General features: G+C 38.5%; 1 protein-coding gene across 1 annotated transcript in view; it reads right to left on the reverse strand.

Annotated features, from left to right (window-relative positions):
* Positions 1-8,809: 8,809 nt before the first annotated feature.
* Positions 8,810-26,278, reverse strand: part of galnt18b (UDP-N-acetyl-alpha-D-galactosamine:polypeptide N-acetylgalactosaminyltransferase 18b) — an 81,596-nt gene continuing 64,127 nt past the window's right edge. Inside the window, exons 7-11 of the mRNA XM_072464770.1 lie at positions 18,673-18,858; positions 16,410-16,547; positions 13,957-14,052; positions 10,875-11,039; positions 8,810-9,403 (exon numbers count right to left, since the gene is read on the reverse strand). Of these exons, the coding sequence (XP_072320871.1) occupies positions 9,257-9,403; positions 10,875-11,039; positions 13,957-14,052; positions 16,410-16,547; positions 18,673-18,858 (732 nt within the window). The 3' untranslated portion in view covers positions 8,810-9,256. The remainder of the gene's footprint in view (positions 9,404-10,874; positions 11,040-13,956; positions 14,053-16,409; positions 16,548-18,672; positions 18,859-26,278) is intronic.

Raw genomic sequence — 26,278 nt, forward strand, 5'->3', positions numbered from 1 at the left:
ACTCATAAAACACAGGACACACTGGTTTATCTCTGGCCCGTAGCCAAGGTCCTGCTGAAATTGGAAATTCTCCATGCTGTCAGTCAAACTCTGATCGTCTGCTGTGCTCAGAGACCTTTTCTGGACCTTCCACAGGTGATGAGAGACAAAATCAAAGCATTTTCAAGGGCTGATGCTTAGGTCCAAACTGCATGGAATAATGTATTGTATCTAGTTGCTGTGGTTTATCACACCGTGGACTTGTGACCCGGAATTACCCTTGACTTAGGAAGTTACTGCAGCAGCATTATCGACTGAGGTTATAGTTGTCAAGGCATAGCTGCAATTGAGTCACTGACGTTACAAACCCTGAATTAACCACATAATGTCCATTCTAGCACCCAAGGGCTCTTCCACCACCGTTTTATACAGACAACCTTATTGCAGAAGGATTTGTTATTTGTGTATTTGAAAATAGCTGCTAGAAATCATACTGTAAAAGTGACAGTCTTGTTTGCTGTTGACTCAAAAAAGGGATAACAAGATCATAATGTCATAATGGGGGATCTAACATTACTAATATGACACATGTATATATAAATATCCCTTTAAACTGTGGTAATAGTTGATCTTGTTTTCTTTTAACTTGTAATGCAGGATTGAATATGAATCACGCACCCAAAAATGTTAATAAGGTATATGTGCAATGTGTGCAATGCAGCAGCTGTATCATTTTCATAAATCTGTATCAAGGCATTTGTCACTATGCTCTGTGCACCATATGATTATGTGGATTTACATTTAAAAAGTTGAATATAATATACCGATGTAGATGTTTATTTTAACTGTATATAAGCATAAGTATTTTTTTTGGCCTGATTATTTAGCAAATTTGCTGAATATCAGAGGAGGTATTTGTCGATTAAGATCTCAGGACATTCTTATTTCAGATTCACACAGAGTCAATACGGAGCTAGGGAAAAGGCTTTCAGCATCTTTAATCCCTGCCTATGGAACGAAATGCAAAAAAGTTTTAAATGAAATGATTTTATGCATTTTAAGGATTTCAAAGCACTACAAGCACTACAAACTACCCACAGAACCAGTGTTCTTGTTTTACATGATTTTATCCTATTTGTGTGTTTTTAGGTATTTGTTAATTTTATTGATTGATGTTATGTGTTTCTTTGTTTTATGTAGGATTTTGTATTTGATAGAGAACCAATGAAAAGGGGAGGTTCTCTCATTTGTTTTCCCTTGTATAAATGATAAATAAACAAAATTATAGAAAACATTTAAATCAAATAATCCCAAAAACGATGTATTAAAAATAAATTGATTTTTCTTAAACAAATAAAGCACTTTCAACAAGATGTTCTGTGCTTTGAGTTTTCATCCTTTGTCCCCAGAGCACGTCTTTAACAGAACCTTGTGAGACAAGCAAAATATATAGTTATAAATAATATAATTGACCTGCCTAAAGCTCAATTGCGTTCTTGCCTTTGGGTTGCCAGGTTAACAATAAATGTTTAACAAGTGTCTTTTGTTTTCCTTGTCTACCTGGGTACTGTGAGGACACTCAGAGATAGACTACTGATGGATTTTCCGCTCCAATATACACAGGATTATTGCATATTACATCGTGTGCGCTTCCTTCTAATATGACAGCACCAAGTCTTCTGAGTCGGCCTTTAGATTACTGCTCGCCATCTGCTTTGAGCCCTGTTTTTTGGAAATGTTCTGTTTATCTGTTTAAATCTGTAAAACAAATGTTCTCAGAGGTCGTACTAAGCTATAGCACCTGTAACTTGCAAATGTTGGTTGACTGTCACAGCATTTGTTTTCTTCTGAGGTGGCCACAGCAAACCTTTGACTCCTATTAGTTCTGTTCAATTTTGCATCAATATAGCATAGGGTTTATTAAGTGTATATGATTACAGCTCATCATTTGACAGTTTTTTAATATATCCAATATCATGCTAATCAAGGAAAAAAGTCAATAGGTCAATATGAACATGAGTTGTATTAACGGAAATTACAAAGTCCATGTTATCAGATTTGAAAGAGCAAATGTGTAAATTGAAGTAATATCATTTGACATGTAGTGACTCAGATATTGTGAGACAGTGGCAGTCTTTAATGCCTTCAGTTCTTCTGGCTATATCACCCTTATATTTCTGTGAGTTCACTTTAGGCATGAGTATATGCATGAGAAAGCACAATGCACATATGCATAATGAGCAAATAAGACCCATGCACATAGGTAAAGTAAATAGTTGCGTATAGGCTCATTTATATGTAGGCATTTGCCTTGCCCAAGGAGACAATTGTCCCGTCTTAAGGCCACTGTTACTGTGGTAGTTTTTAGTTCTGAGAAGAAAAAATAAGAACAATGTATAAATGGTCAATATATGGTCAAATTTAAATAGCGCTTTTCTCCCTTCAAGGCACTCAAAGCTCTTCGCATCAGTAGTGTAGTGTAGTGTAGTGTAGTGTAGTGTAGTGTAGTGTAGTGTAGTGTAGTGTAGTGTAGTGTACTGTACCAGCTTTTACTGCTGCTTATTGGGTTTGTGGATTCCAACATTGTCAGTTGTTAAGATCCCTTTGTGGCTCCATTCTCAGCTTTCTGATAGAGAAGAAAAACACCGCATCGGTCATGTTCTGTGAATTAAACGTGTGCACAGACCCACATGGAGCTAATACAGGGATTGTAGATTCTTATCTACAGTTTGTTTCGCCTGTAGTTAAAATGTAGGCCAGCTGATGGTTTTACATGAGCCCGATAAAAGCTGGTGAGTGGGCGGGCGGAGACAGGATGATTGACAGATTGTGTGCGAGTCGAGAAGAGCAGCACTTCTCCGATGTGTCACATTCACAGGCAGCTTTCAGAACAAAGAACAACGTGGTGCCCTATTTTTATTACTGGGTAAACGACAAAGGCAACAAATTCCCTTAACTAGTAACGTGTGAATTGAAGTCATGGAGATGGAGTCACGTGTTGGCAGAATGTGTCAAATCGCTCTGTGCGAGGCAGGATAAATATAGAAGTGTAAGATTGGTGCAGTGCTCATTTTCCTCTATAGTTTCAGTACGGAATGAATGCAATGCAATGTAGAAACAAGTCATTTTCAAACATTCGGGTTTTTAGGAGTGTCTGATAGCGATTAAGTAAAATTAGTGTTTGTGCTATAAATGAGTTACTTAACTCAGATTTTATCTCATTGAATCCATTGCTATGCCAAGACGGAACCAAATCATGACTAAACCCAGACTTCCCTCAGAAATCAAGAACAAAACCGGTGTTCACTGTTCAACCGCACTACTTTATAAATGTTCTAAACTTTAAGCAGAACCACAGCTTGAACAGTGTCCTAGATTCTCCATGTCTCTTGTTGGCATATAGTATTATTGTTTATAACAGCTCACACAGTTTGCAGTGGACAGGGGAAAACAATTATCGTAGCGCTAAACTGAATTTCTGCCTGTCTATTGCTAACACTGCTCTTTTGTCTATGAAAAAACAGTTTTGATCCCGTTTGGTTTGACTTAAGAGGAAAATGAAAAATGTGATGCGACAGAAAAGGGGGGAATTTAACTTGAGCAAAAACAGATTAAATGCTTAAACATGCTGAAGATAATGCAGTTTATTCCCAGTGTCATTGTCTGATCGGATCTATGGGGACTCCGGCTCCTGCAGAGTCATCCATCACTGTCACAAATCACACAAATTGCAATGGAGAAAGTGTCACAGCTGATAGAGTCTCGCTTGTTAACGCTGATTGAATTTACAAAGATTAGTTTGTGATGGACAATGATTTATAATATTATGCCAAGTTGAGAAGAGAACTACGGGAGCTTGCATTGTTTCAGAGCATTGATTTTATCTTTAATATAATGTATTTTGTGGGTTAATTGTGCCCTTAAGACGATGTCATAGTTTTTTAAAGGTCCCATAACATGCAAAATTTACTTTTCAGTGCCTTTAACCTTCTTACATTGCTATTTGTGCTTCATATATGTACCCAGAGTGTTTTTTTTTTTGATTGATTCCCGCAGTTTTTAGCTATATTACAGACTATCTCCTTTCCGCGAATCTCCAAACTGACGGGCGGTGGGTGCAAGACCGCGTCATAACCACAGGCACGCGTCATCATCCCCCCGCCCCCCCCCCGCCTCCCGTCTGCCGCCTCCCGCCCCCTTCCCTCCGGCTCCACGCTGCTGCAGGCTGCCGTGGCTCCCCATACAAGCCCCGGAGTTTTTCTGCTTCGATTTACGACGAAACACGGCTCAAAGAGGCCCAAAACGTCATTAATGATATCGCACTCTTTACTATTATCACAATGGTGAAGGTTTATGTGGCAGTTGATGCAGCAACCGGGAAAATAAACGGAGAGAAGTTCTATCCGATACCGAAAAACCAGGAAATAAGAGCGCGATGGACATAAGACTTTTATATATATATCTGTTCTGCGCACGCTGTAGAATTAACACCAGATTTATAGTCTCAAAGTAGACTCTTTCTCACTCATTCGCGCAGAGCGGCGCACCGCGGAGCTGACAGCTGTGGGGGACACACTATGTCACGAGTTGGGCGGGGGAGCCAGATCGCTCTTCGCAAGGGTGGGGGCGAGTATCAAACCAAGCCATCTGCATTTCCAGGTTGGTGAGGGGGTCCAAGGTCTGGGTGATATTTCTTAACTATTATGTTAAGGGTGTTGCACAACCCTTATTATTATCAATTATACACTTAGGATAGACTAAAAAAAGCAACAACAAAAAAAAGCATGTTATGGCACCTTTAAGGTCAACATGGAGTCAGAAAGTGACCCAGACAACAGAAAACTGAAATCTTTGCATCCAACTCTCAAAGTCATTAATAATTTGTTGAGGGCATAGCATCCTTTCACACTTTAAACCTATTTAAAGGCATGTTATAACACATTTCTATCGGATTAGAAAAAATATTGTTGTCATCAGCATAAAATATTGACATACCGTATTTTTCGCACCTTTTTTTTTTGTTTATAGTTTTGGCCGGGGTGCGACTTATACTAATAGTTATACTTATATTTTTATACTTATACTCCGGACCGACTTATATGTCATATTATTTGTTATTTTCACACTTGCAACCACATTTCATACTCCAGTGCAACTTCTATATGTTTTTTTCTTCTCTATTATGCATATGTTGGCTGGTGCGACTTATACTCCGGTGCGACTTATAGTCCGGAAAATACGGTATACATATTTGTCAACACCACCCACCCCTAGTTTGGCTGGTGGTAGCAAAACTAACGTTGTGTAATAAAACATTGGATTTAAAATACAGTCAAGATTTACGTTTTTGGGTGTTATTTGTTGATTCTGTTTGGCTCTTATTTACAATTCAGACTTGCGAGATTAAAATGTGTCAATGTAGAACTACTCTGCGTGAGTGCGGCCTTGGGAATCAGTAAGACTTAAGTGTATTTTCTCATCAGCAGAAAAAGCATACACAACAGGGAGTCGTTACTGTGAACTTTTGCAATTACTGATTTTTGGAGGTTTTTAATTTCATTATGGAGATTGCCAGCTCATTACATTTGTCTCTGTTACTGCACCTAACATTATTATCACATGGTTAAATCTGATCACCCTAATCTCCTATTCATTATTGTGCTGCCTCCGTCTCCATAGACCACGGTCTGATGTGCGCAAACATGAGTAGATCTGTCATCGTCATTTGCATAGGTGGAAGCATTCAAGCAAGAAGAGAAAAAAGGTGAAAGATGGAAATTACATTCACATCCCAGAGCAATTATATTCTTCTAGGTCTTTGTGGGTTAACGCTCACCTATATGCCGCAGACGGCTGGGGACATGTCAAAATATACTTTTTTTAGGACATATGTAACCATAGCAACACACAGTCACGCATGAAATTTACCCCTGCTTGAAAACAATTAGAAGTGACATTTATCCACATGTGAAGCATTTGGGCTTAGCGGGGAACAAGGATAGAACACCCACTCAAATTGTTCTGCTAAATCTGCTTCCTGCTTATACTGGAGATTGTGAGGGACCAGACATGGCAGATTAGACCAAGGTTTATGTTCTGTCGTTGTGTGGGAGAACCTCACATGGCTTCTTGCCAGATATATTATATATTATACAATATTAGGTTATATACTTGCTATTTTTTATTTGAATTTCATCTTCCTACTTTTATTTTGTAATTTTAAAATAGCACGACAATGGGAGCAGAAGTAGTAAAAGTAGTGGGAGCAATAATTATCACTTACAATAGTTTGGTGGGATAGAATCTGAGGTAAATATTTATAGTTTTACATCAGTCATCAGTTTGTGAAAATTGATAAAGAAATAAAATTAGAAAATCATGGATCTTTTGCCCTTTGTTTACAATATAGTTGCTAGGTAACAGTTGTACCTCTGCTGCTCATGTCCAACCAGGAAGTATTAATTCAAATATCACAAAAGTTGCCTGAGAAAAAATATGTCAAAGATTTCTTAATATTATAATAATTATAATTTCCACTGAAGTAAAAGGTGTAGTTTAATCTGTATTAATGTCCCCACAGGAAAATGTGCCATCTGCATTTGACAGATTTTCTGGCCCAAAGGCTTTGATTGACAAGACAGTTGTAGCTAAAAATGGTGAGCGAGGGTAAAGACTTTTGTACCCACACTACTGTGGTGATAGCATAGATTAATGTGCAACGTCTTAAACCACTGCACCACTAGTGAGCACTGACACACCTTTCAATGCCATTTTACACCTTGCCTGGGGCAATTGGAATATATAGCTAATACTGTCAGTTTTACAGAAATGTTTATTAATTTGGATTGCCCTAATTCAAATAAACTACCGGTAATTAAATAAATTAATGATAAATAAATATATGTTACTGTGACAATCTGTCAGGAGCAGTGGGCGTCACAGTGCAGAGCACAGAGTTACAGTACGTTTGGCCAGAACTGCCTTAGCTGGAAGATTTGACCTATTGTGCATGTTTTGTTTGGGTATTATCATTCAGTAGTGGGTGTAAAGAAGGACTATAATAATATAAACAGTACTAAAATAGTTGTTGCAGTAGTTAATAGACAGAATTGGAGTAAAGAGTGTTGAAGCAGCAGTAGTACCTCTCTTTTAGTACAGGTTTGGAGCACTTCTTCCATGTCTGGCTTGTTGCCTGTTTGTGTCCTGTACCTGTGGCTCCCCTGCAGCAGACAAGCTCAAGGGACAGACACTCTCCTGGATCCTGGATCTCAGACGTCACGCAGAGCCTCACATTCCCGACAAGCCTCTTTCTTCGTGCCATATGGTGTTCAAGACTCATTTTATTCCCTCTGTCACGGTGATCCTTGTGCCAAGAATATGTGCCTTAATGTTTCATGTTGTGGAGACAGGGGCAGAAATAATGACGGGATGGGATAACTTGACTCTGAGATCTTTTTCGCACAAGAAAATACTGAAGTACACACAGGATAAACAAGAAGGGAACAAAAATGGCCCAGATTAAAAGCATGAACTGGATTACTGTTGTTTGTTTTTGAATGCGGACGATAAAGGAATAAGGGTATTTTGTTTTGCAGTAAAAACAGTAATTGAAATAATGTAGTACCGTACAGTACCGTAATTGGTATTGGTAATTTCCAAATTATTAGACTTTGTACTGTATAAGAAGTACTTATAGAAGTAGTACTGTATGTTCATGTGTTCTTTGTTGTCATTTTTCATCTTCATTTACATTTTTTGATTGATTTTTGAAAACATTTTGATTCAGCAATAAAAAGGGTCAAAATAACACCTGACCATAATCATTTTCAATCTAAATTGCAAATAACGGGACACTTAGATACAAAAAAATGGGTCAAAAATTGACAAAAATTAATTAAGGAAGTATGTAGACTGGATGGGAAAAATAGATAAATGTACTAGATTTTATTGAAAGGCTTGCAATTGAGTTGTCTTTGTAAACTGCAAAAAAAGAAACTATTTTTCTAGGGCTGTTTGTTTGTTCGGAGATAATTTTGTTTTGATACCGTTGCAAAAAATCTTTTTATTTGACATTTCTGGTGCGCATGGTCTAAAGATGTTTCTGTTCTCGTCTGTGTCTTATTTCCGTGGAGTGGGAAATGGCAGTAATTTTGCAAATGCTAGCAGAAGCAGACGCATTATCACAGTCCAAATCAGGCCAGCACCTTGCAGAGATATTGCATGTGACTCATTTGCTGACAGAAAAAGCTTCACAGCTCCATCATTGTAGGGTACAGCTGGATGGGTTATTGGCGCACATTTGTTACAGAATTTAATGCCTCAAAAGCCATTAAGTGAAGCCAAAACCATTTAAGCCTTTTCAACTCATTGTTTTGCACAAGCTGAGCAGAACAAACCATGCATGATTAATGTAGATGTGGTATGCTAAGCCACTGTACATACATACGTGGCAAGACAAATCCTGCAAAGGACTTAAAAGGCTTTGTAAATAATGTACCGGCACACGTCACTGGTGTTTGGTTGAATTTGCTCCATTCAAAACTTGAATGTCCGCATTCGCTTACATATATTCAAATGAGTTAGTGTGGGATGTCCCTTTGATGAAAGTAGGTTTGCATGTATTTTTAATGCCATGGTGTGGTGCAGATTGTGGATGGTAATGAGAACTGGCATGTTGAAAACAGGCTCCAGCACTTGTCTCCTCCCAGCTGCAGTCACTACTCAGCACTCAGCTGGTGCCCCGTGTTTGTCTCAACAAGCTGGATACATCGCCTTCCTGACTCTTTGTCTAGCATATGTATACTAGAAGTGACAGGGAAAAAACACCAAGTTTCTTTTTTGTAATATATATTTTACAAACTTGACATCTGTACAGCTACATTTAGAAAATAATAAATGTTATCCAGGTGTATTCCAACACTTTCTCATTACGTTACATCCTATAAACCTGAGACACTATGAAAATATTACAGCAGATAGTGTCAGAAAGCTTGCTACACAGTAGCAAATATAAAAAAGTACAAAATCTTATTGGTGCCAACAATAATCTGACCAAATGATAAGAGACCACCATTTCAAATATGGCAAGAAAATGTCTGCCCATTATGGCTGAGTAGGCAAAGTATTCTGCTTAATTATGATGCTCTTCAGGAGACATCCTGGTGCTTTCAGTGTATGTGCCCAGTCGTACTTTGGGCGTCTTTCACTCTCACACAAATGCTTGTACAGCGGTGTGCAGCCAGGACGGGCACAGCTCCTGTGTTCATTTGGCAGTCCATCATGAAGAATTGCTAAACAGCACATTTGTGATGAACCATTTCTGTCCAGTGCATTTCTGTAGAGCCAGCTGGTAACCAAACTCATTGTCGCTGCCGGTGACAAGCTCCAGGCATCTCTTTGATTTCCTGTTCTGAATAGGTCCTCCCTGAAAAGAGCAGAGATGCAGGTTAGGAATGCACTCTCCTGTTGGGCATCCTTAAATCCACAGCAGCACCAGTGGATAAAGCTGCAAACTCCACAATTCAAATTCTAGATTTTTGGATAATACAGACAGCATCCTCCCAGGGACAAACAGATAGCATCAACATTATTTCAAGGAAAACCACAAACAAACTAAACTGAACAAAATAATGATAAAACAGCTAGTGCCATTTGTATTGTTTCCAACTGAAACCTGGGTTTTATAGAGATTTAGAGTGCTGGCAAATCTTCCACAGTGCACCTTTATGATGCATTATTAAGAAGACAAGAAGTCTTTGATTTGAAAGGGATCAAAAGCTCAAACATATGTGGCTCAAAGGACTTGCTCAACCATTGCTACAAGGTAAGGCACATATTACAAATAAAAAAACTCTGGTCAGCTGTTCTTACAATCTCAAAAGTGCAGGTATAATAAGAAATAAACGCAATAATTTCTTCTTGGAGAGCTGGTCAGTTGAGACAGAAAAACTGAGAATTTTATTTTCTGTATAGATCAGATCACACATCATTAAAGCTTGATGAGACCACACGACATGGCAGGAGCCAGACAAAATAACTCTTGATGGTTCAAGGATCAAATCCGATATGTACTGAGTTTTATTACAACTCCCTCTGGCTCAGTGCATCTTTCCATGAAGAGCACATAAGACTCAGAGGATTAACCCCGGTGTTGATTTAGCTTTTTTGAGAAAACAATTGTTTTTATGGACAGAATTTCTAGGCGCAGTCGGTTGGAGGGTGTCCGGTTTGGGGACCACAGGATCTCATCTCTGCTGTTTGCAGACGATGTTGTCCTGATGGCTCCATCAAACCCGGACCTGCAACATGCACTGGGACGGTTTGCAGCCGAGTGTGAAGCGGCTGGGATGAGAATCAGCACCTCCAAATCTGAGGCCATGGTTCTCAACCGGAAAAAGGTGGCTTTCCCTCTCCAGGTGGGTGGGGGGTCCTTGCCCTCTCCAGGTGGGTGGGGAGTCCTTGCCCCAAGTGGAGGAGTTCAAGTATCTCGGGGTCTTGTTCACGAGTGAGGAACGGATGGAACGTGAGATTGACAGGCAGAGAGAGATATATTTATTTGAAGGGTCACATGTAAAACTGTTATAATATATTCAATCATTTCAACATTTTATGCCCAAAACACTCAATCCATTTCCCCCTAATTAAACATATAATTAATAAAAGAAATAACACATTATTGACAACAGCAGTTCTTTAACGAATGTTGCAATGTCATGGGGCATATCACAAAAAGGATAAAACCAGCTGGCAATGAGCACTAATAAAGTAAACCATTTAGTTTAGTGGCTCTTGAGTAAAGTACCTGATTAGCAGAAGTTCATTAACAGTTTTAATTTTTAACTAACAAAAAAACAATAACATTAACATAAAGTTCCAAAATAAAGGCAGGCAGTCACCTGAGTGAAGATCCAGTGCATCTTCATGCGTTTGGCTGCGGCGTAACTGCATTCGATGAGACGCGCTCTGCCATTTACGTCCACCAGGCACTTGTTGTCGTCATCGTCCACAGTTGGACTGAGGAGCCCCACGTGGAGCTGGTGCGTACTCGTGTAATACACATTCTGGACAACACACAGATGAACGGTGTGAGCTGCAGGGACTGACATTTAGGTAATGACCCTCCGCAGCTGTAGGTAATAAAGCATGTCTGGAAAATGAGCTCAGGGCTTGTCTGGAAGAACAGACATGCATTACAAATACATTAGGCTGATTTATGTTCAATATGGACTTGGATCAGTGAAAATATACAAGGCAAAGATCAGGAATAGGAGGAGCAAAGGCTTTATAAAGCAATAACTGACATATACTAATTAGGCATTATGGCCACTTTACTGGTGGGGTGGGCCACCTGCTTGTCTCCATGGAGATTATATTTTTTTGCCTGGACTGTTTCACTGTATGACATCATTCATTCATTCATTTGTGGTGCGCACTCGTGTACACATTCTGAACAACACACAGAATGACATTAAACATGTTTTTGTTCCTTTAAAATACCTTGAAAAACAAACATTCAACACATTGAGTGGGATCGCCTCTCCATAGATCTGACATGTGACTTGACTGACACCTGCTTGTCTCCCTGTAGATAGATACGTTTAATGCCACACTGTGGAATATTCCAGGCAAAGCAATAACATCTCCATGAAGACAAGCAGGTGAACCCGAAAAGTGAAAGTGCTTTAATATGTCACTTTATATTTGTAGTTGTTGTATTTAGACATTTACAGCAATAATAATAATAATGCATTCATTGTTTTATCGCTCTCTTCTAGACACAAGTTGTTTTCGAAGTATTATTAATTTTGAAGAATGACTGCTTGACTGCTTCTCTGCTTTCCACTCATCTCAGTGTCTGCCTTCCCGTTTCCGGTTTAGTGATAATCCTACATTGAATGCACTGTAAAATAGGGCTGAATGATTTTGGCAAAATATCTAATTGTGATATTTATTTTTTTACTAGTAGTGCGATTGTGATAAGATTTGCAATTTATTTTTTTAATTGTGGAATTCTGTTCAAAATTTACATTTTAAATCGTGTTCAGGAGCATTTGAGAAGAACCCCAAGCATTTCAGAACATTTGTTCTGGGCTAGCAGGTTGTAAACATTAGTGAAACAAGATTTTGTTATTTGCGTGGAGAATTATATTACTTAAATAATTAGCATATTAGCAATTTGTTAGTTGTGGCCATTCAAAATCAATTGCCAAATACATTATCTTGCAGCTCTATTGTTAACTCAACTAGCCCCCCTTTGGCTAAACTCATCAATAATAAAACTAGTAGTCTTTGAATTAGTTTTTTAATTCAGGTAAATTGATGATAGTGTCATGTGACTCGTGCAGCACTTAACCAAACTGACAAAGAGTTATGGATTTTGTCATTTCAGTTGGACTGGATTGTTATTTATTGGCTGCAGTCTTTCTTTCTTTGTTAAGTACAGCCATAATTCTTGTCATCCCCTCACACTAGACCTTTAACTGTGACAAGTGTGATTTTTCAGCACAATGCTCATTTCTAGAGCTGTGCACGTAGACGGGCTGTATGCACCTTTTCTTTCCACTGTAAATCCTATATACCGGTAAGTAAGTTGTGTTGAGTACACGTGGTTTACCGTATAAGGCACCCGTCTGCACTGTGATTAAAACCTGCTCCTGTAAGATTAGTTTTTTTAAATGTATTTTTCTGTAATGGTGTGGCAAGGCTTCTTTTTTCACATGTGCAAGTATCCAGGGTTTATCCACAATGCCACGGAAGATTAAAACCTAAAGATTAAACCTCCATAATCTTGTTAGATGCTGGCTCTCTACCAATCTTTTGTTTGGGTTTCTTGGATTTACGAGATTAAAGCAAAAAAGTACAATGATTACAATTTTGCATAATATTTGGATAAATCTCTTTTTGTTTCCCATCAAGGAAAGTCTGTTATTCAAATTGTCCCAGAAAAGCTTACTATGAATTAACATTGTGATATATATATAAATATTAATAATTTGAAAGACGTGAAGAAGAGCAATTTGAATTCAGGAGGATTAAACCAGATCGAGCATTTAGTCTATAAGACACGTTTACAGCTGTCGAAGCAAGGTTAAACAATGTGTGAAAACAATGGGCTCTGGCATAATAGGATGAGGGATCGATAGGAGTGGGAAGAGGCCGCGCAGCAGAGTAAACGATAATCAAGCTTTTGATACTGCAGCCTTTAAGCGGGCTGTTATTGTGGCTGAGACATATCCTGCAGCAGCGGAGGCACATCAGCCTTTAAAAGCACTGTTTAATGTGGCTGCTCAAAGTGACACAGTTAATGAAAGTGGAGCAGCAGTTGGCAGTACGGCGACAGCTGAATCGTTCATTCTGTTACGCTTTTAATATTCAGTTAAAATGAAAGGCAAACTATGGCATAAACAGAGCAACAACCTGTTTTCTTTGTAAACTGACTAGAGCTGAAGACAAACTAAACTTCTGAAATAGTGTTTTTACTGGAGAAAATGTTCAGGAATTCAAGATGCCAACCAAATCAAAATTGAGATTTGAATGGTTGCAAATCCCCTAGGCAGCAATAATTCATAGACAGAAATATAAAATACAATACAAAATATCTCATCCCCATGTATTCTACAGTACACCTCTACATGTTCTAAATATAAATATAGTTCATATTTCACTCTGCTTTGAAATCATGTTCCACTTCTGAACACGTTTTTAATGTGCACTGGGCAAGTCTTGAGTTTAAAACAAATTACAAATCCAGTTGCATATATTGCCAGAAAAACTCACAGCTAGATATACTTCCCAAACTTTTCAGCCCTATGAGACAAACTTTAAAAATATTTTTATTGTGATAAAAACAGCGCAGACTTTTCTTAGTCCAGTGCATCACAGCAGAGTTATTTTTGCCTGGAGTAAAAGACCACAGGACAAAACAGAGATAAATGAAGCGTGCCCTTCAGAACAAGTCCAAAGAGAGCTGTCTCTCACCTGTGGTGTCATCCCATGACACAGATACAGGATGGGCATGTTGTCATTGTCAGGACCTTGGTCCAGGCACAAATCGATCTTCAGAGAGTTTTTCAGCTGGAACACAAAAATAAGGGAATATATGATTTGGCTTGAGATTTATTGGTCTGGGTGTCTTGTTGATTTTTATTATATTTTGCTTAAAATTTTGAAAATGTGAGAATTAAAGTCATGATCAAAGTCAAGACAATTAGTAAAATACCACAAGAGAAAGTTTAGTTTTCTCAGAGCAATCACATTTTGTCTGATTAAATAATGAAGGAGGCTGAATCAGTCCATCAATTTACAAGAGCAATCAGTCTGGCAGTAAAGTGTTTGTCGAGTACATATACCACAAACTGAGGACACAATGCATTTTCCTAAAAAAAAAAAAAAAAAAAAAAAAAAAGAGTCAAAATTGTTTTAGTAAATTGCTGTATTTATTTATTGATGCATGATTAAGTTAAAGTTTGTTTGCTTATCTTAGAATAAAATAAAAATGCAGAAACAGTTGTCAAGTTTTGTATCTGATTGTTAGAAGTGCTGTGCCCTGTAGGAGCTTTGTTGGATAGGGGGTGAAATTGTGAATTTGGAGGAGCACAGCTGGGGTTAGTTCAGCTCCCTGTTCTTCCAAAACATGTGTCTGGGGCTGTGTTTCTCCACTTATATAGTAGCACATCAACTTGGCTATGTATTAACTGTTATAAATCACAACAACAACCACAACATCACCACCACCACAACAGCTATTACCATAATGAAAACACAATAAATGCCTTGTGTTTATCTAGCAGAAGTGACAGCACGGTGACCTCTAAAACTAAGCGGCTCACAGCCCTCAAACTCCTGCAGTAAGTATAGAATAATGAGGTCAAACACCTCAGAAAGTGAATGTAATGAGCCTGGCCCATTTCTCCTCTGCATCCCTCTGCTGTTTGTGATGGAGAAAATACATAGCCCTTTGCAAAGCTGTGCCGGATGATACTGCAGTGTGTCGCTATGTATTAGGCTGGGTCTGCGTGATGAGAGGTAGGAGGACCTGGAAATGAAGAACAGGAGCGGGCAAATAGGAGGCTGTTGGCTGTCGCCTCCGCTGACTACTGCGCTCCAAAGCACACACTGGCATACTCTGTTTGGACTGAGAATCGGGTGGGGCCATCTTGAGAAAAATGTCAAAACTGGCATTATTTTAAAGCTGCAGATGAGGTGAATCACATAGAATATAGTGTGAACTGCTCCCTGTGATAACATGCTATTTTGTCCATGATGTTTTCTGTGTTTCTCTTGTGTCTGACGCTGTGTTTTGGCTCACTTTTCATATCTCATTATCTGAGTGAGCGACAGGTGGATTTAAATGACAAGTGGGAACTCTCCGAAGTGAAAAGACTATGTTCAAGTACAAGAATTGTGATCTCCCATGAATGTGCATGTCGTTCAGTCTAGATGTTTGGCCTGTGTCTGTGTGGGTTTCCACTGCGCACTCCATTTTCCAACGTTAGCCCAAAACAAGCACAAAAGTTCAAATCCTGGCCCTGACCAAGCTGAACTCAAGATCAAGGGATGGTCCCTGAGATAGCTGTGCTGAGACAGGTTTCCCCAGTGGAATTGAAGGATTGTTCAAATGCAGAAAATTAATTTCCCTCACAAGGGACTTTTTAAATTAAGTTGGAATAGAAGAAGGACCTGGACCAATCCAAACAATTCAGAATCAGTGTGGTTCAATTCAACTCTCAGCATTTTGATGTGCATATAATCTGTGTAGGGTTTGTGAGTGTGCTAAATGTTTATACAGATTAATACTGGTTTTGATTTGCATAAAGGGTTGGCAGACTAGTCGGCTAATACTTTAATAGCAGCTGCAGTAGGAGTTTCTGAATACCGGTAATTTTACTTTTTTAGATTCGCCCTTATGCTTAGGGTGTCCAATGCAAGTCCCTAAAACTTTTTTTTAGTGAATTTACCTTCAGAGAGAATAGTAAAAACCCAATCAGACCATACCTCCAGACACCAGCTTTACTCATTCATATATTAACAAAGAAAATCCAGGCGGGATTTAAAATCAGATTTTCTTTGTGCAGAGCTTGTTTCAACTTATGATTAGAGTAAAACAGACATTACAGTCCAAAACTACAGAGTTTTCAGCTTCACAAAGGCTCCAGCCATTTGTTTGTGCTCCAAAGGGTTCAGGAAAAGCTTCAGTTTTAAATGGGGGTCTTTTTTTTGGGAAAAATAGGCCCCAAACAAAAGGGGTTGATTTGAACTAAAAGTCCCACCACATTGTATGCTTTTTGCTTTTCCCTCCTGTTAGTGAATTGCCATGACATTTTTTCGATTCTAATTGCTTGATTTAATGTTTCTGATCTTTATTCTTCTGACAGATGTTTTGTTTTTTGCTAACTGTGGTACGATTATTGTCCATAATGAGGCAGACTCACCACTCCGTACGCGATGGTGTCACTGTACATCCTCATCTCGGGGTAGATGTTGACCAGATACCATCGGAAGGTTTTACACTGCAGCCTCTTCCTCAGGGCTTTCCTCTCAGAGATGTCCCCGATATCTATCCCCGAGTCCTGAGAGCCACACAGCACAGCGCAGGGGAGAAGGGCGTTATTATAGGTTTGTGGCAAAACAAGACTTACTGCACTGAGCTAATTCTGTGCCACAGTCACCAACATATATTTACTTTACTCAGGGTTGGTTATTTTTAAAATTCAAACAAGTTAATGTATTCAAACAAATGGAAATAAACTTTAAAATTTAAATATATCAGAATGAGGTTGCATCCGAGTTGTCATGTAGTCCCAATATTCAACAACAATATTACAAATATGAAAGACAAATAGAAACAAATGCTAAAGCTATGTAATCCTTTGTGGATATGTGTGGGCTGGCAGGCTTTGTAAATCAAAGGTCCAACATTGAAAGTTTAAGGTGAAGACACTGAAGGCAGTTGATCCTTTCTTAAGAAAATGCAGTGATTTGTTTTTAATATATACTAAATACCATAAAGCAGTATCATTTACATACCGATATTCAAGTGCATCAGTTAAACACTACTGATCATTTTGTTTTGCATCACAATCAGCCCCGCACTGCGACACAAGGCATTGTGGGAGTGGGATGGAGATTCTTGCCCAGGGACACAACCACAAGAGTTTTTTCTGAGGGAAATTGAACACTAAACTGTCATCAGAACAGATTAACATCAGATTAACCTCCTGTGCTACTCTCATATTTGTAAAAGAGTGTTATATATTTTATTTGTGTTTCAAAACTTTGTCCTGACCTGAAAAATCGCTAAGTTGAATAAAACTATTTTCCTCTTTGCTTCATGAGGCTGTGGCTAAATGTCTTGCTTTTTGAGTACACACCCTGTTAAACGCCTCATTATTGACTGAATGAATCGCCTGCAGATGTTCAACTATTCATAACACAGATTTACATATTCAAACAGATTATGCAGGGAGGCAGGAAAAACATTTGATTTAGCCTTTAAGGTATGCAACATTTTACATAAAACAACAAGATCATTTCCATGCTATTAAATCCCTTAGCTCAAGAAAGCAGAAAAATCAAACCAACGAGTGTCAGTAAAAAGATTTCTTCTAGTCTTCAGCAGGTGAAAAATAATTCATGTTACACTGAAATCACTGTATTTTTAAAAATCATGGTTTCCTTATCCATATCCTGGTTCAATCCATTTTTAGCCGTATAAAGTATGTATTTATTCCGGTGCACGTTTTTAATCGAGGCAAAAAGTGTTGAGAAATGACATTGTGTTGTCACAATGGCCTGGAGCCCTGATTTCACTAACCGTTTCCGACAGGAAGAACAGATGAGAGCGGCTGACACTGGACCTCCTAACATTTAGATTTTTAATCTTGCAGATTTATGGCCGATCTGTGGTGTCCTCTTATATTTTAATTTGGGTTTTTGTGCAACCTTCTCACATCTCGATTCGCCACTTTCTTTTCAACAATAAAGACACAAGTCTGGAGGTTGAATGGTGCAACATCTACGTTAACCAAACTTCAGAAATATTTAAAACTCCAAGTTCTGATTGGAAAAAAGGATTCATAAAAGACCCTTTTTTGAAAAAAGGACTGTTTTCAAAAGACCGTTAGTCTAACTAAGTCAGGAAAGAGGAGAGAGATGCACATCCGTCCTAAAGATGTGTGTGATCACACAAACATAGTCACAATTAAGAATAAAGATGATCCGCACAACTCCATAAGCTCCAAAGAGATATTTATTTTGTTCTCACCTTTGTTCTCAGTGACGTTTCATCAGACAAAATGTAGCTCAGAGCACACCTGTTATACACGGGCTTGATGAGGTCACATGATCACATTTATGTGACGTGGTGTAGACTCTAATTAAACCAATAATGTTGCAGAAACTGTGAATAATTAATATAGTTTAGGGGAAATGACATTTAATGGATTAAAAGTATGCAGAGCCAGTATTCTGTTTAAATCACAAGGGAGCATATTAACATTTAGCTTATTTATTTTTGTTTGCATAAACGTTAAGTATTACAAATTCAATTTCAGTCATAATGGCAAAAGTGTCTTTTATGGAAAATAGTTGGTAAATACATTTGTGAGTAATTTGTTCTGGTATTTGTGGCTAGTTGTTTTGTAAAATGTGTTGTACATTAGTCTGTAGCAGCAGAATCAGTGTGACATGTCTGACCTCCTGTGGAATGTTCCAGGCCATGTACACGTGGCTCTTGAACTCGTCCATCCAAACCTCGGCCACTCTCAGGGCGTTTCGTCGCACGTGTGACGTCAGGTCCTCGGTGTACGGTTTGTGAGCGCGCTCGATGTGCGCGATACGGGAACAAGGCAAGACCTCCACAGTTCCACCACACTGCCAGACCTGACAGACAGAAGGAGAAATGTTGTACAATGTCAGCTGTGTGAGAAATTATGTAGTATGTACTTCTATTTTACTCTGCAAGAAATTGACAGAATTAACGAGAATTTGAAGATGATTTAGGCAGAACTAGAGTAAAAACTAGGTAAACTTATATAGGGTCAAACAAAGTCACACCACACGGGGTGGAGAAGCTCAAGTATATGAAAAGGGGCATTGATTCTAGTGCCAGTTGAAACACATTATTTTGATACAAAAATTATGCAAGTATGAGGTCTGAAAGTACAGGAGTGTACCAGAACACTGGTGTGCCTCGAGCTACTGCCAGGTGTGCCTTCAAAATGTTTGAGTTAACAATTTCACACATGAATTTAATTGAAAAATGTTTCCTGGGCATAATCTACACAAAAAAGAAAGCAACACGCAAGCGCAATTAGTTAAAAAAACAATACAATAGCGTTGTGACAATATTTTCCACAATTATATACCACATTTGTTTTTGTAAAATGTGTTAGTGGTTATATTTTATTAGTTGGTAGTTTTTTCAACCATACTCATGTGCCACAACTCAATATAGGTCGAAGAACACTGGTTTAGAGAGAGGCATTTGAAATAAGATGTTGTTCTTTTTGGGATTAAATACCTAATGAACCTAATCAGCTTAACATTATACACGTTGTACTAGTTTTCATGTTTTTACAATATAAAGCTCAAGAGCGTGGTTCACATTTAGGTATCCTCTATTGGGATTCTGTAGTTATTGTGGAACGTCTGTACTTTTTGTTCTTTTTTGTGATAATCGCACAGCCTGACACACAATGGTGAGAAATGGAGTGTTAAAAATCTCTGTGGTACAAGTGCAGTCGGTCGTGTTGCCATTGGACCGTTTTCAGCATCAACAAGTCACACACTGCTTCTCCTGCAGTGTGCTGTGTCCTTATAGTGAAAAATGTCAAGGTCCTGCTGCCAAGAGGAAACCCGAGTCTTAATGACAAAAAGCCACTGGCTCTAATTCCCCACATAATGAAGACCTCTGGGAACCTAACCAACTAGGTTTGGTACAGGTTAATGTAGAGGAAATATGCACTAGCAATAAACCAGCAGCATGGCATAAATGGCAGCTTCTATCTCTTTATTTGTTGTAGATATAATAAATATACATACAAACATAACAGACCCACAAAGATTTGATTTATAATTCAAAACACCACTAATTTCCCATTTGATACACCCCCGAGTTATACAATGCTGATGTAAACAAATATTGCAATTAAAGCAAATCAAAAGCATAGCATGTTTACATGTTCACACATTAATGAAACGTCAGGACGTGTCGGAAGAGAATCCAGAAAAAGATGCATTTCCCGTCAGTGTGAGCCCAGGCTGCGTGAATGTGCTGTGAATCGCCACACTGTGCTTTTGTATGAAGCTGAAAAGCACAGCTGACGTCTGAGCAGCAACAACAAAATGCTCTATTGAAAACACAGAAAACATTTTTTTATCTGGACGTAATCTGCTTGATTGTTTTGTTGCTTTTAAATGCTTCTTCTTCCATCTAAAAGGCTGTGTTTTACCATTTCTTTCATGGTTTGTTAGCGACCAAGATTCAAAACATAGTTTTGATTATGTTTTCAGAAAAGACTGGTAATTGTGTTTCACCAATTATAGTTTTACTCTTTGTCTGTATTTGTAATTTTGTCTCGTACAAAGAACAAAACGATCTTTTGATTTGACCAAAAAGAATGAGCTGAGCAGAATCTGTTCAAACTTTCAACAACATTTACACTGGAATGGTTTGAAAATAATTCACAATATGGATTTGCTCGTTTTGAACAAGGTTAGATATAATTGCGTTCATGATTTATAGAACCTAGAATTTCATGACATTTTGAATGAGTTTCAAGAAAATATATCTTTAAATAAAGGAGCAATGATAAATTGATTGAATTCAAGACAATTTAGTTCACCTAGATATATTTTTTTGGCAATGGAATCATTCATTTTGAAAGTGTACGGTATTGCATTGTGTTCTATACTGAATTGTCTCAGCCATTTAGATAAGATTACTGTAACTCAGAACCTCTGTCACATCAGTTGCTTAATGCAAGGCCGTAGCCCAGGGGGGTTCGGGGGGTTCGAACGAACCGCCCATTTGGGCCGAAAAGGTCCGTCTATAGCAGTAACTTTCAATATTTTGTATCATTTTTCACTTGAGGGACCACCGGTGCGTTTTGAAATATGGTCGGCTTTAGGACCGCGCAGCATGAAAACTAAGTGACGTAGACGGCTGCTGTCGACGTCAAAGAGGAAGAACGAACGAGAGGAATCTTTGCTGTTTTTGAGTAGTTTTGGAGAGTTTTAGTATTTCAAGTATTTCATTGTCAGTAATATAGTTGTTGTGAAGCAAAATGAGGGGCACACTTCATGTTGATCTGGTTTAGACCTGCTTTAGTCCTGGTTTAGACCTGCTTTAGTCCTGGTTTAGTCCTGGTTTAGTCCTGGTTTAGTCCTGGGTTAGTCCTGGTTTAGTCCTGGTTTAGTCCTGGTTTAGACCTGGTTTAGACCTGGTTTAGACCTGGTTTAGACCTGGTTTAGTCCTGGGTTAGACCTGGTTTAGAGTTCCTTCTGAACATCACTCACATGGAAGTGTAAGGCCTGTAATGTGGCTCTCTGTGTCATTTTGGACAGAAACTGTTTTGAGAAGTAGCACAAATAGAAAAACGCCTGAGGATTTACCTACTTTTTATTGTAAATAGTACTCCTTCCAGTTTGACCTTGAGCATATGGTGAACGTGTTCGCAAGGAAACACCCCAGGAGACTGGAGCTTGAAGAGTCCTTGCTCAGACCAGAACAGAAGTAAAGTGTTGGATGATCCGTGAAGTGTTAGCTTTGTTCAGATATTTGTTTAACCGGCTACTGTTGTAGTTTCTGTGTGAAATGACTGTATATGTGTATTTGTTGTTGTTTTTTGTGATAAAACATTATATGTATACATGTAAGTTATCTACCTCATCATACTAAAAAGGTCCACCTTGACACAAAAAGAACCCCCCCATAGAAATCCTGGCTACGGCCCTGTAATGCCTATAAATTGGTCACGTGATGGTCAGGAAGAACTATGGCCTGGATTTAAGAAGAACATCAACCAGGCCGATGAAGTCCTGGCTCGGGATAGAAACACTAACATTAGCCGCTTTGTGTGACAGTAATGGGCCCCTGGCTGATTAAAATAAACACATGACTTTGGAGAATTGTGGTCCGTGGTGTCAGCACTTTGCAAAGCACTCTGAGTATTAAAGCAGCGAGTCCCTCTCCATTCATCACTGTCAACTTTGAGAATCCCATGGAGTTTTAATTGTTTGATGCTTATTTAATTAATCTTGAGGAATTACCCATTGCTGTCAAAACAAAACGCTCCCATTATGCTTCGCTCAAAAATGTATCCATTTTCCAAAGTTAGATTTTCTTCAATAGACAGGCTTTCATGTACGATCAAACCCTCCAGATAATTTGCAAAGCGACGCAGACTGTCTATTATTCAAAAAGTGCAAAGTCTGGCTCAAAAGATCTGTGGCAATTTAAAACCAATATTATCGTTGGATGAGAAACTGGCTGCCATGCACTTTAGAACCTTTCATATAAAACTGCCAATATGAAGCAAAAGTGAAGCTCACCTGTCCCAAATAAATAAATAAATGTCCAAAGTGCAAGCTGGTGAAATCTGACGACTTCATATTGGATAAATTTCATTCTCAAGCTTCAATTATACCAACTATGAGTACAAAATGTTCACATGAAGCTTTACACGATCAGTCCTCATAATTTTGTGCTTAATTACAATGGAAATGTACATATTTGTGTACTCTGGATTTTGTGTTACGATTTTTGTAAGTTTAAGGTTTATTCACAATTATTGAAATCACAACCAGACCAAATGAACATGAAATCGAACTTTCTGAATGATAAAGTAAAGCTGATGTGACATAAATAATATAGAAAAATAGATTACGTTTGAATATTTGCTTCTGAAATGGTCATGATTATTACTGCTGTATATTTTCTAGATACATTTTATTGTGACCGGAACAGTCTAAACTAACTGAAATAATCTCGACATCCCTGTTATGCACAAAACAAACAAATACAACCTCTCCTGCATCATTAAAAGTCTAGTCCTCACTTCTCCAGGTCTTTCTCAACCATCTTAATCGAAACACTCTCTGGCCTTCACCACTTCTCTTTTTTTCTTGTAACCTGAAACTATTCTTCAGGAAAATACTTCTCATCCCTGAGCTCCCAGTTGTATCCATTTCCATCTTTTGAGCAAAGTTATTTTTGCAAATATATTCCTCAAGTCTCATTTTGATTGCAGTTTTGCTGTTTTGCAGAGCGTATCACACAGAGGCAGTTACTAGTGTATTTCATCCCATTCTCAGCTACTGCCGTATCTTAATTTCTTCTGACTGTGAGCTAGACTTTCATAGCTTCAGTAAAATCCTTATATAATGTGAACAGTTTTATTTGTTAGTTGTCATTAGCTACTCATGAAACTGCCCAGGGCTCAATGGGGATTAATATGTCAGTTTTGTAATTGTAATACGTGTATTTAATTTGATGTATCAGACTCAGGACGGCACATTTTACAAACGCTTTGATCTAGTTTTATTGCTGATTCTTTTTTAAATGGTGGAATAATGGAAATGTCATTACTTTGCTTGAATGTTCTACATGGTTTAAACCTAAACTGTTTTACATTTATTCAATTTCTGGCGTTTTAATGCTGAAAAATACCAAAGGTGCATTCTGTGAGCAGGTTCTCCACAGATCTGACCTGTAACTTGACCTGATGGCGTCACCTGCTGGTCTCCATGGTGATGATTATGCCATACCGTGGAACATTCAAGGTAGAGAAGTAGTTAGGGGTGGGCGATATTGACAGAAATGAGTATCTAAATTTTTAGAGGAGATTGAGCGGTGAGCAAGATGGAAATGGTGGGTTCGATTCCCGGGCCAGACCAACATCACATGTAAAATTGGCCCGAATGAATGTGAGAGTGAATGTTTGTCTGTGCGTCTATGTCTCTGTGCTGACCCTGGGTGTACACCGCCTAAGGCCCAAGATGAATGAATGAATTGTGGGAATTGAGGGCAAATAAATAACATGACGACAAGCAGTTGGAAGACCCTCCACCAAAATGTAGCACATGTAAAATGCACTTCCTTTGCAATTGTATGTGTAAAAACTACTAGTCACAATGATACATTTTCACATCCAATTTTTATACTAAGAATACGCTCGATACACAATAATGTTTCAATACCACAATTATAACAAACAACTAAATAGACTGCCATTTTCAAAACAAAATAGTAATGGTACAGTTTGGTTGCCCACATTCACACAGTTTTGATTAGCCAAAACGTGTTGGGAATGGCTGGTCAGGCAAACAGTTTGGTGTTATACCAGGTCTGATAAATTTTAAGATCACTGTCACATTTTGTCATTTTAATGTCTTTATTTTGTTGATGTATCGATCTGTATCAGATTTTTTTATAGTTTTGACAATACTTGAAACGGCTCCTGCAAACCTCACACAACTTAAACCTGCTCTTTGTGAGTAAATGTAAGAGTGACCAGTCGTTTGCCAGACTACTACACCATCCCAAATGCCCCATCTTAAATAGCTCTAATTCTTTCCATCTCTGCATGATTATTATTGTTGACATCCTCACAATTCTCAACTTTCGCTCAGCTTCAGTTTGCGTCGGTGTCTGTGCCTTCCAGTACTATCTTTAAAGCCCTGGCCCCCTGCAGACATGAAAGCATACGCTTACATGTTTGTGCTTGGAGCCGCTCCGAGTCGTGTCAGCAACAGCGCATCTGAAAAGCCTAAACGGGATCAGAGAGTTTAGAAATGTCAACCTATTTTTGCGATCTAGTTCTTCCTCAGGTTGCGTAATGTAGCAATGAAGAATAATAGCACACACATAAATCCCCCTTTCCTCACAAATAAATGACCGCAGGTTATTCTCTGTGTTTGAGTACTTTGAAGATGGCTTGTCATTCAAAAATCATGATGGATTCTTGCGAGATATGAGTAGAGCTTGCACGGATTACGATAAAAGTCTATGACAAAGGAGTGTGCGTATAGTTATCATCGACATCAGGTCTGCCATGTGAAGCCAACATAAGAAAGGCACTAAAAACAGATCCTTATTTAAACTGGAGCTTTGCAGACCAACCACCTCAAAGAATGCATGTAACACCAAATTAAGCAAAAGCCACAGCGTCTCATCTCTCCGACACATTCGGCCTCGGAGGAACACTTGTGTGATTTGCCATTCTGCTTCAGGAGTTTTCTCTCATTTCGGGCCTCTGTATCTTTAGATAAATCTGCTGCTCTCTTTTCCGCTCGCCTCACAATCCCCCAAGAAGCCCCAGCTGGCTTTAAGTTCGACTCTATTTCCAAATCAATTTGTGTCACTTTTTCTTATTAGCTGAGTATAATGACACCACGCACATCAAAGAAAATATTTCACTAAATTCAAGGGCTAAAGTGGGAGATGCTAAAACGCACACTGCTTTGTGAAATTGTGCCTTGCTTTTTGCATGAAAGTCTTACAAATGGAAGGATGCCGTTGTGATAATTCACTTTCCATCCATCATTAAATAGTATGTTTTCTAATTAGCTTTCTATGTTTTACTGAAGTTAAAGGACTAGCTTGGACTCAAACTGGGCAAAGAACAGACTAAATAAATACATTCTCTGTGTGCTGATGTCTCTTGCTTTTGTTTATCAGCTCGCTCTCACAACAGGTCACAAGTCCATCCATTGTTCATCACAGGGACACGGTTTTTTAAATGTTAGATATTTCTATTAAAATCCGGGGGTAATTTTCACAGAAATTCATACGGCCCTGGCCTAGATCAATCCTGCCCTGAGGGAGGAGTTTTAACCTGAAACTCCAATAATGATAAAGACGCAAATAGAATGCTCAGCAAGGCTTCTCCTTATATACCATTATATACCTTTATAAACATGTGTGTCCCATTAAAGTTGTCAGTCTAGCAAAAGGTTGAGTGGCTCAGTCTAACCTCTGTTAAATGCACCAATTTGAATGATTCGCTGTATTGACCACCAGCCAATGGCCCTCCATCAGCCCTCCGCTTCATTCCATGGCCCTCGATCGGTCCTTCACTTTGTTTGTTTCAATATGCAGCCCTTGATTTGAAAAGCTTGGACACCACTTCTCTACTCCAATGTTCACGGAAAAGTTGATGGACAAAGAAACAGACTATTCATTTGGAATAATTTATTGGTCAGAGTGGATTAGTTGATTAATTTGCAAAACCAAGACATAACATTTGATGTTTTTGGTTTATGTGTGTCTACTCTATAGTTGTGTAAATGATATGGTGGG

This window comes from Eucyclogobius newberryi, unplaced genomic scaffold, assembly GCF_026437365.1.
Source record: "Eucyclogobius newberryi isolate DKJ021-1_F unplaced genomic scaffold, fEucNew1.0.hap1 SCAF_5, whole genome shotgun sequence".
NCBI lineage: Eukaryota > Metazoa > Chordata > Actinopteri > Gobiiformes > Gobiidae > Eucyclogobius > Eucyclogobius newberryi.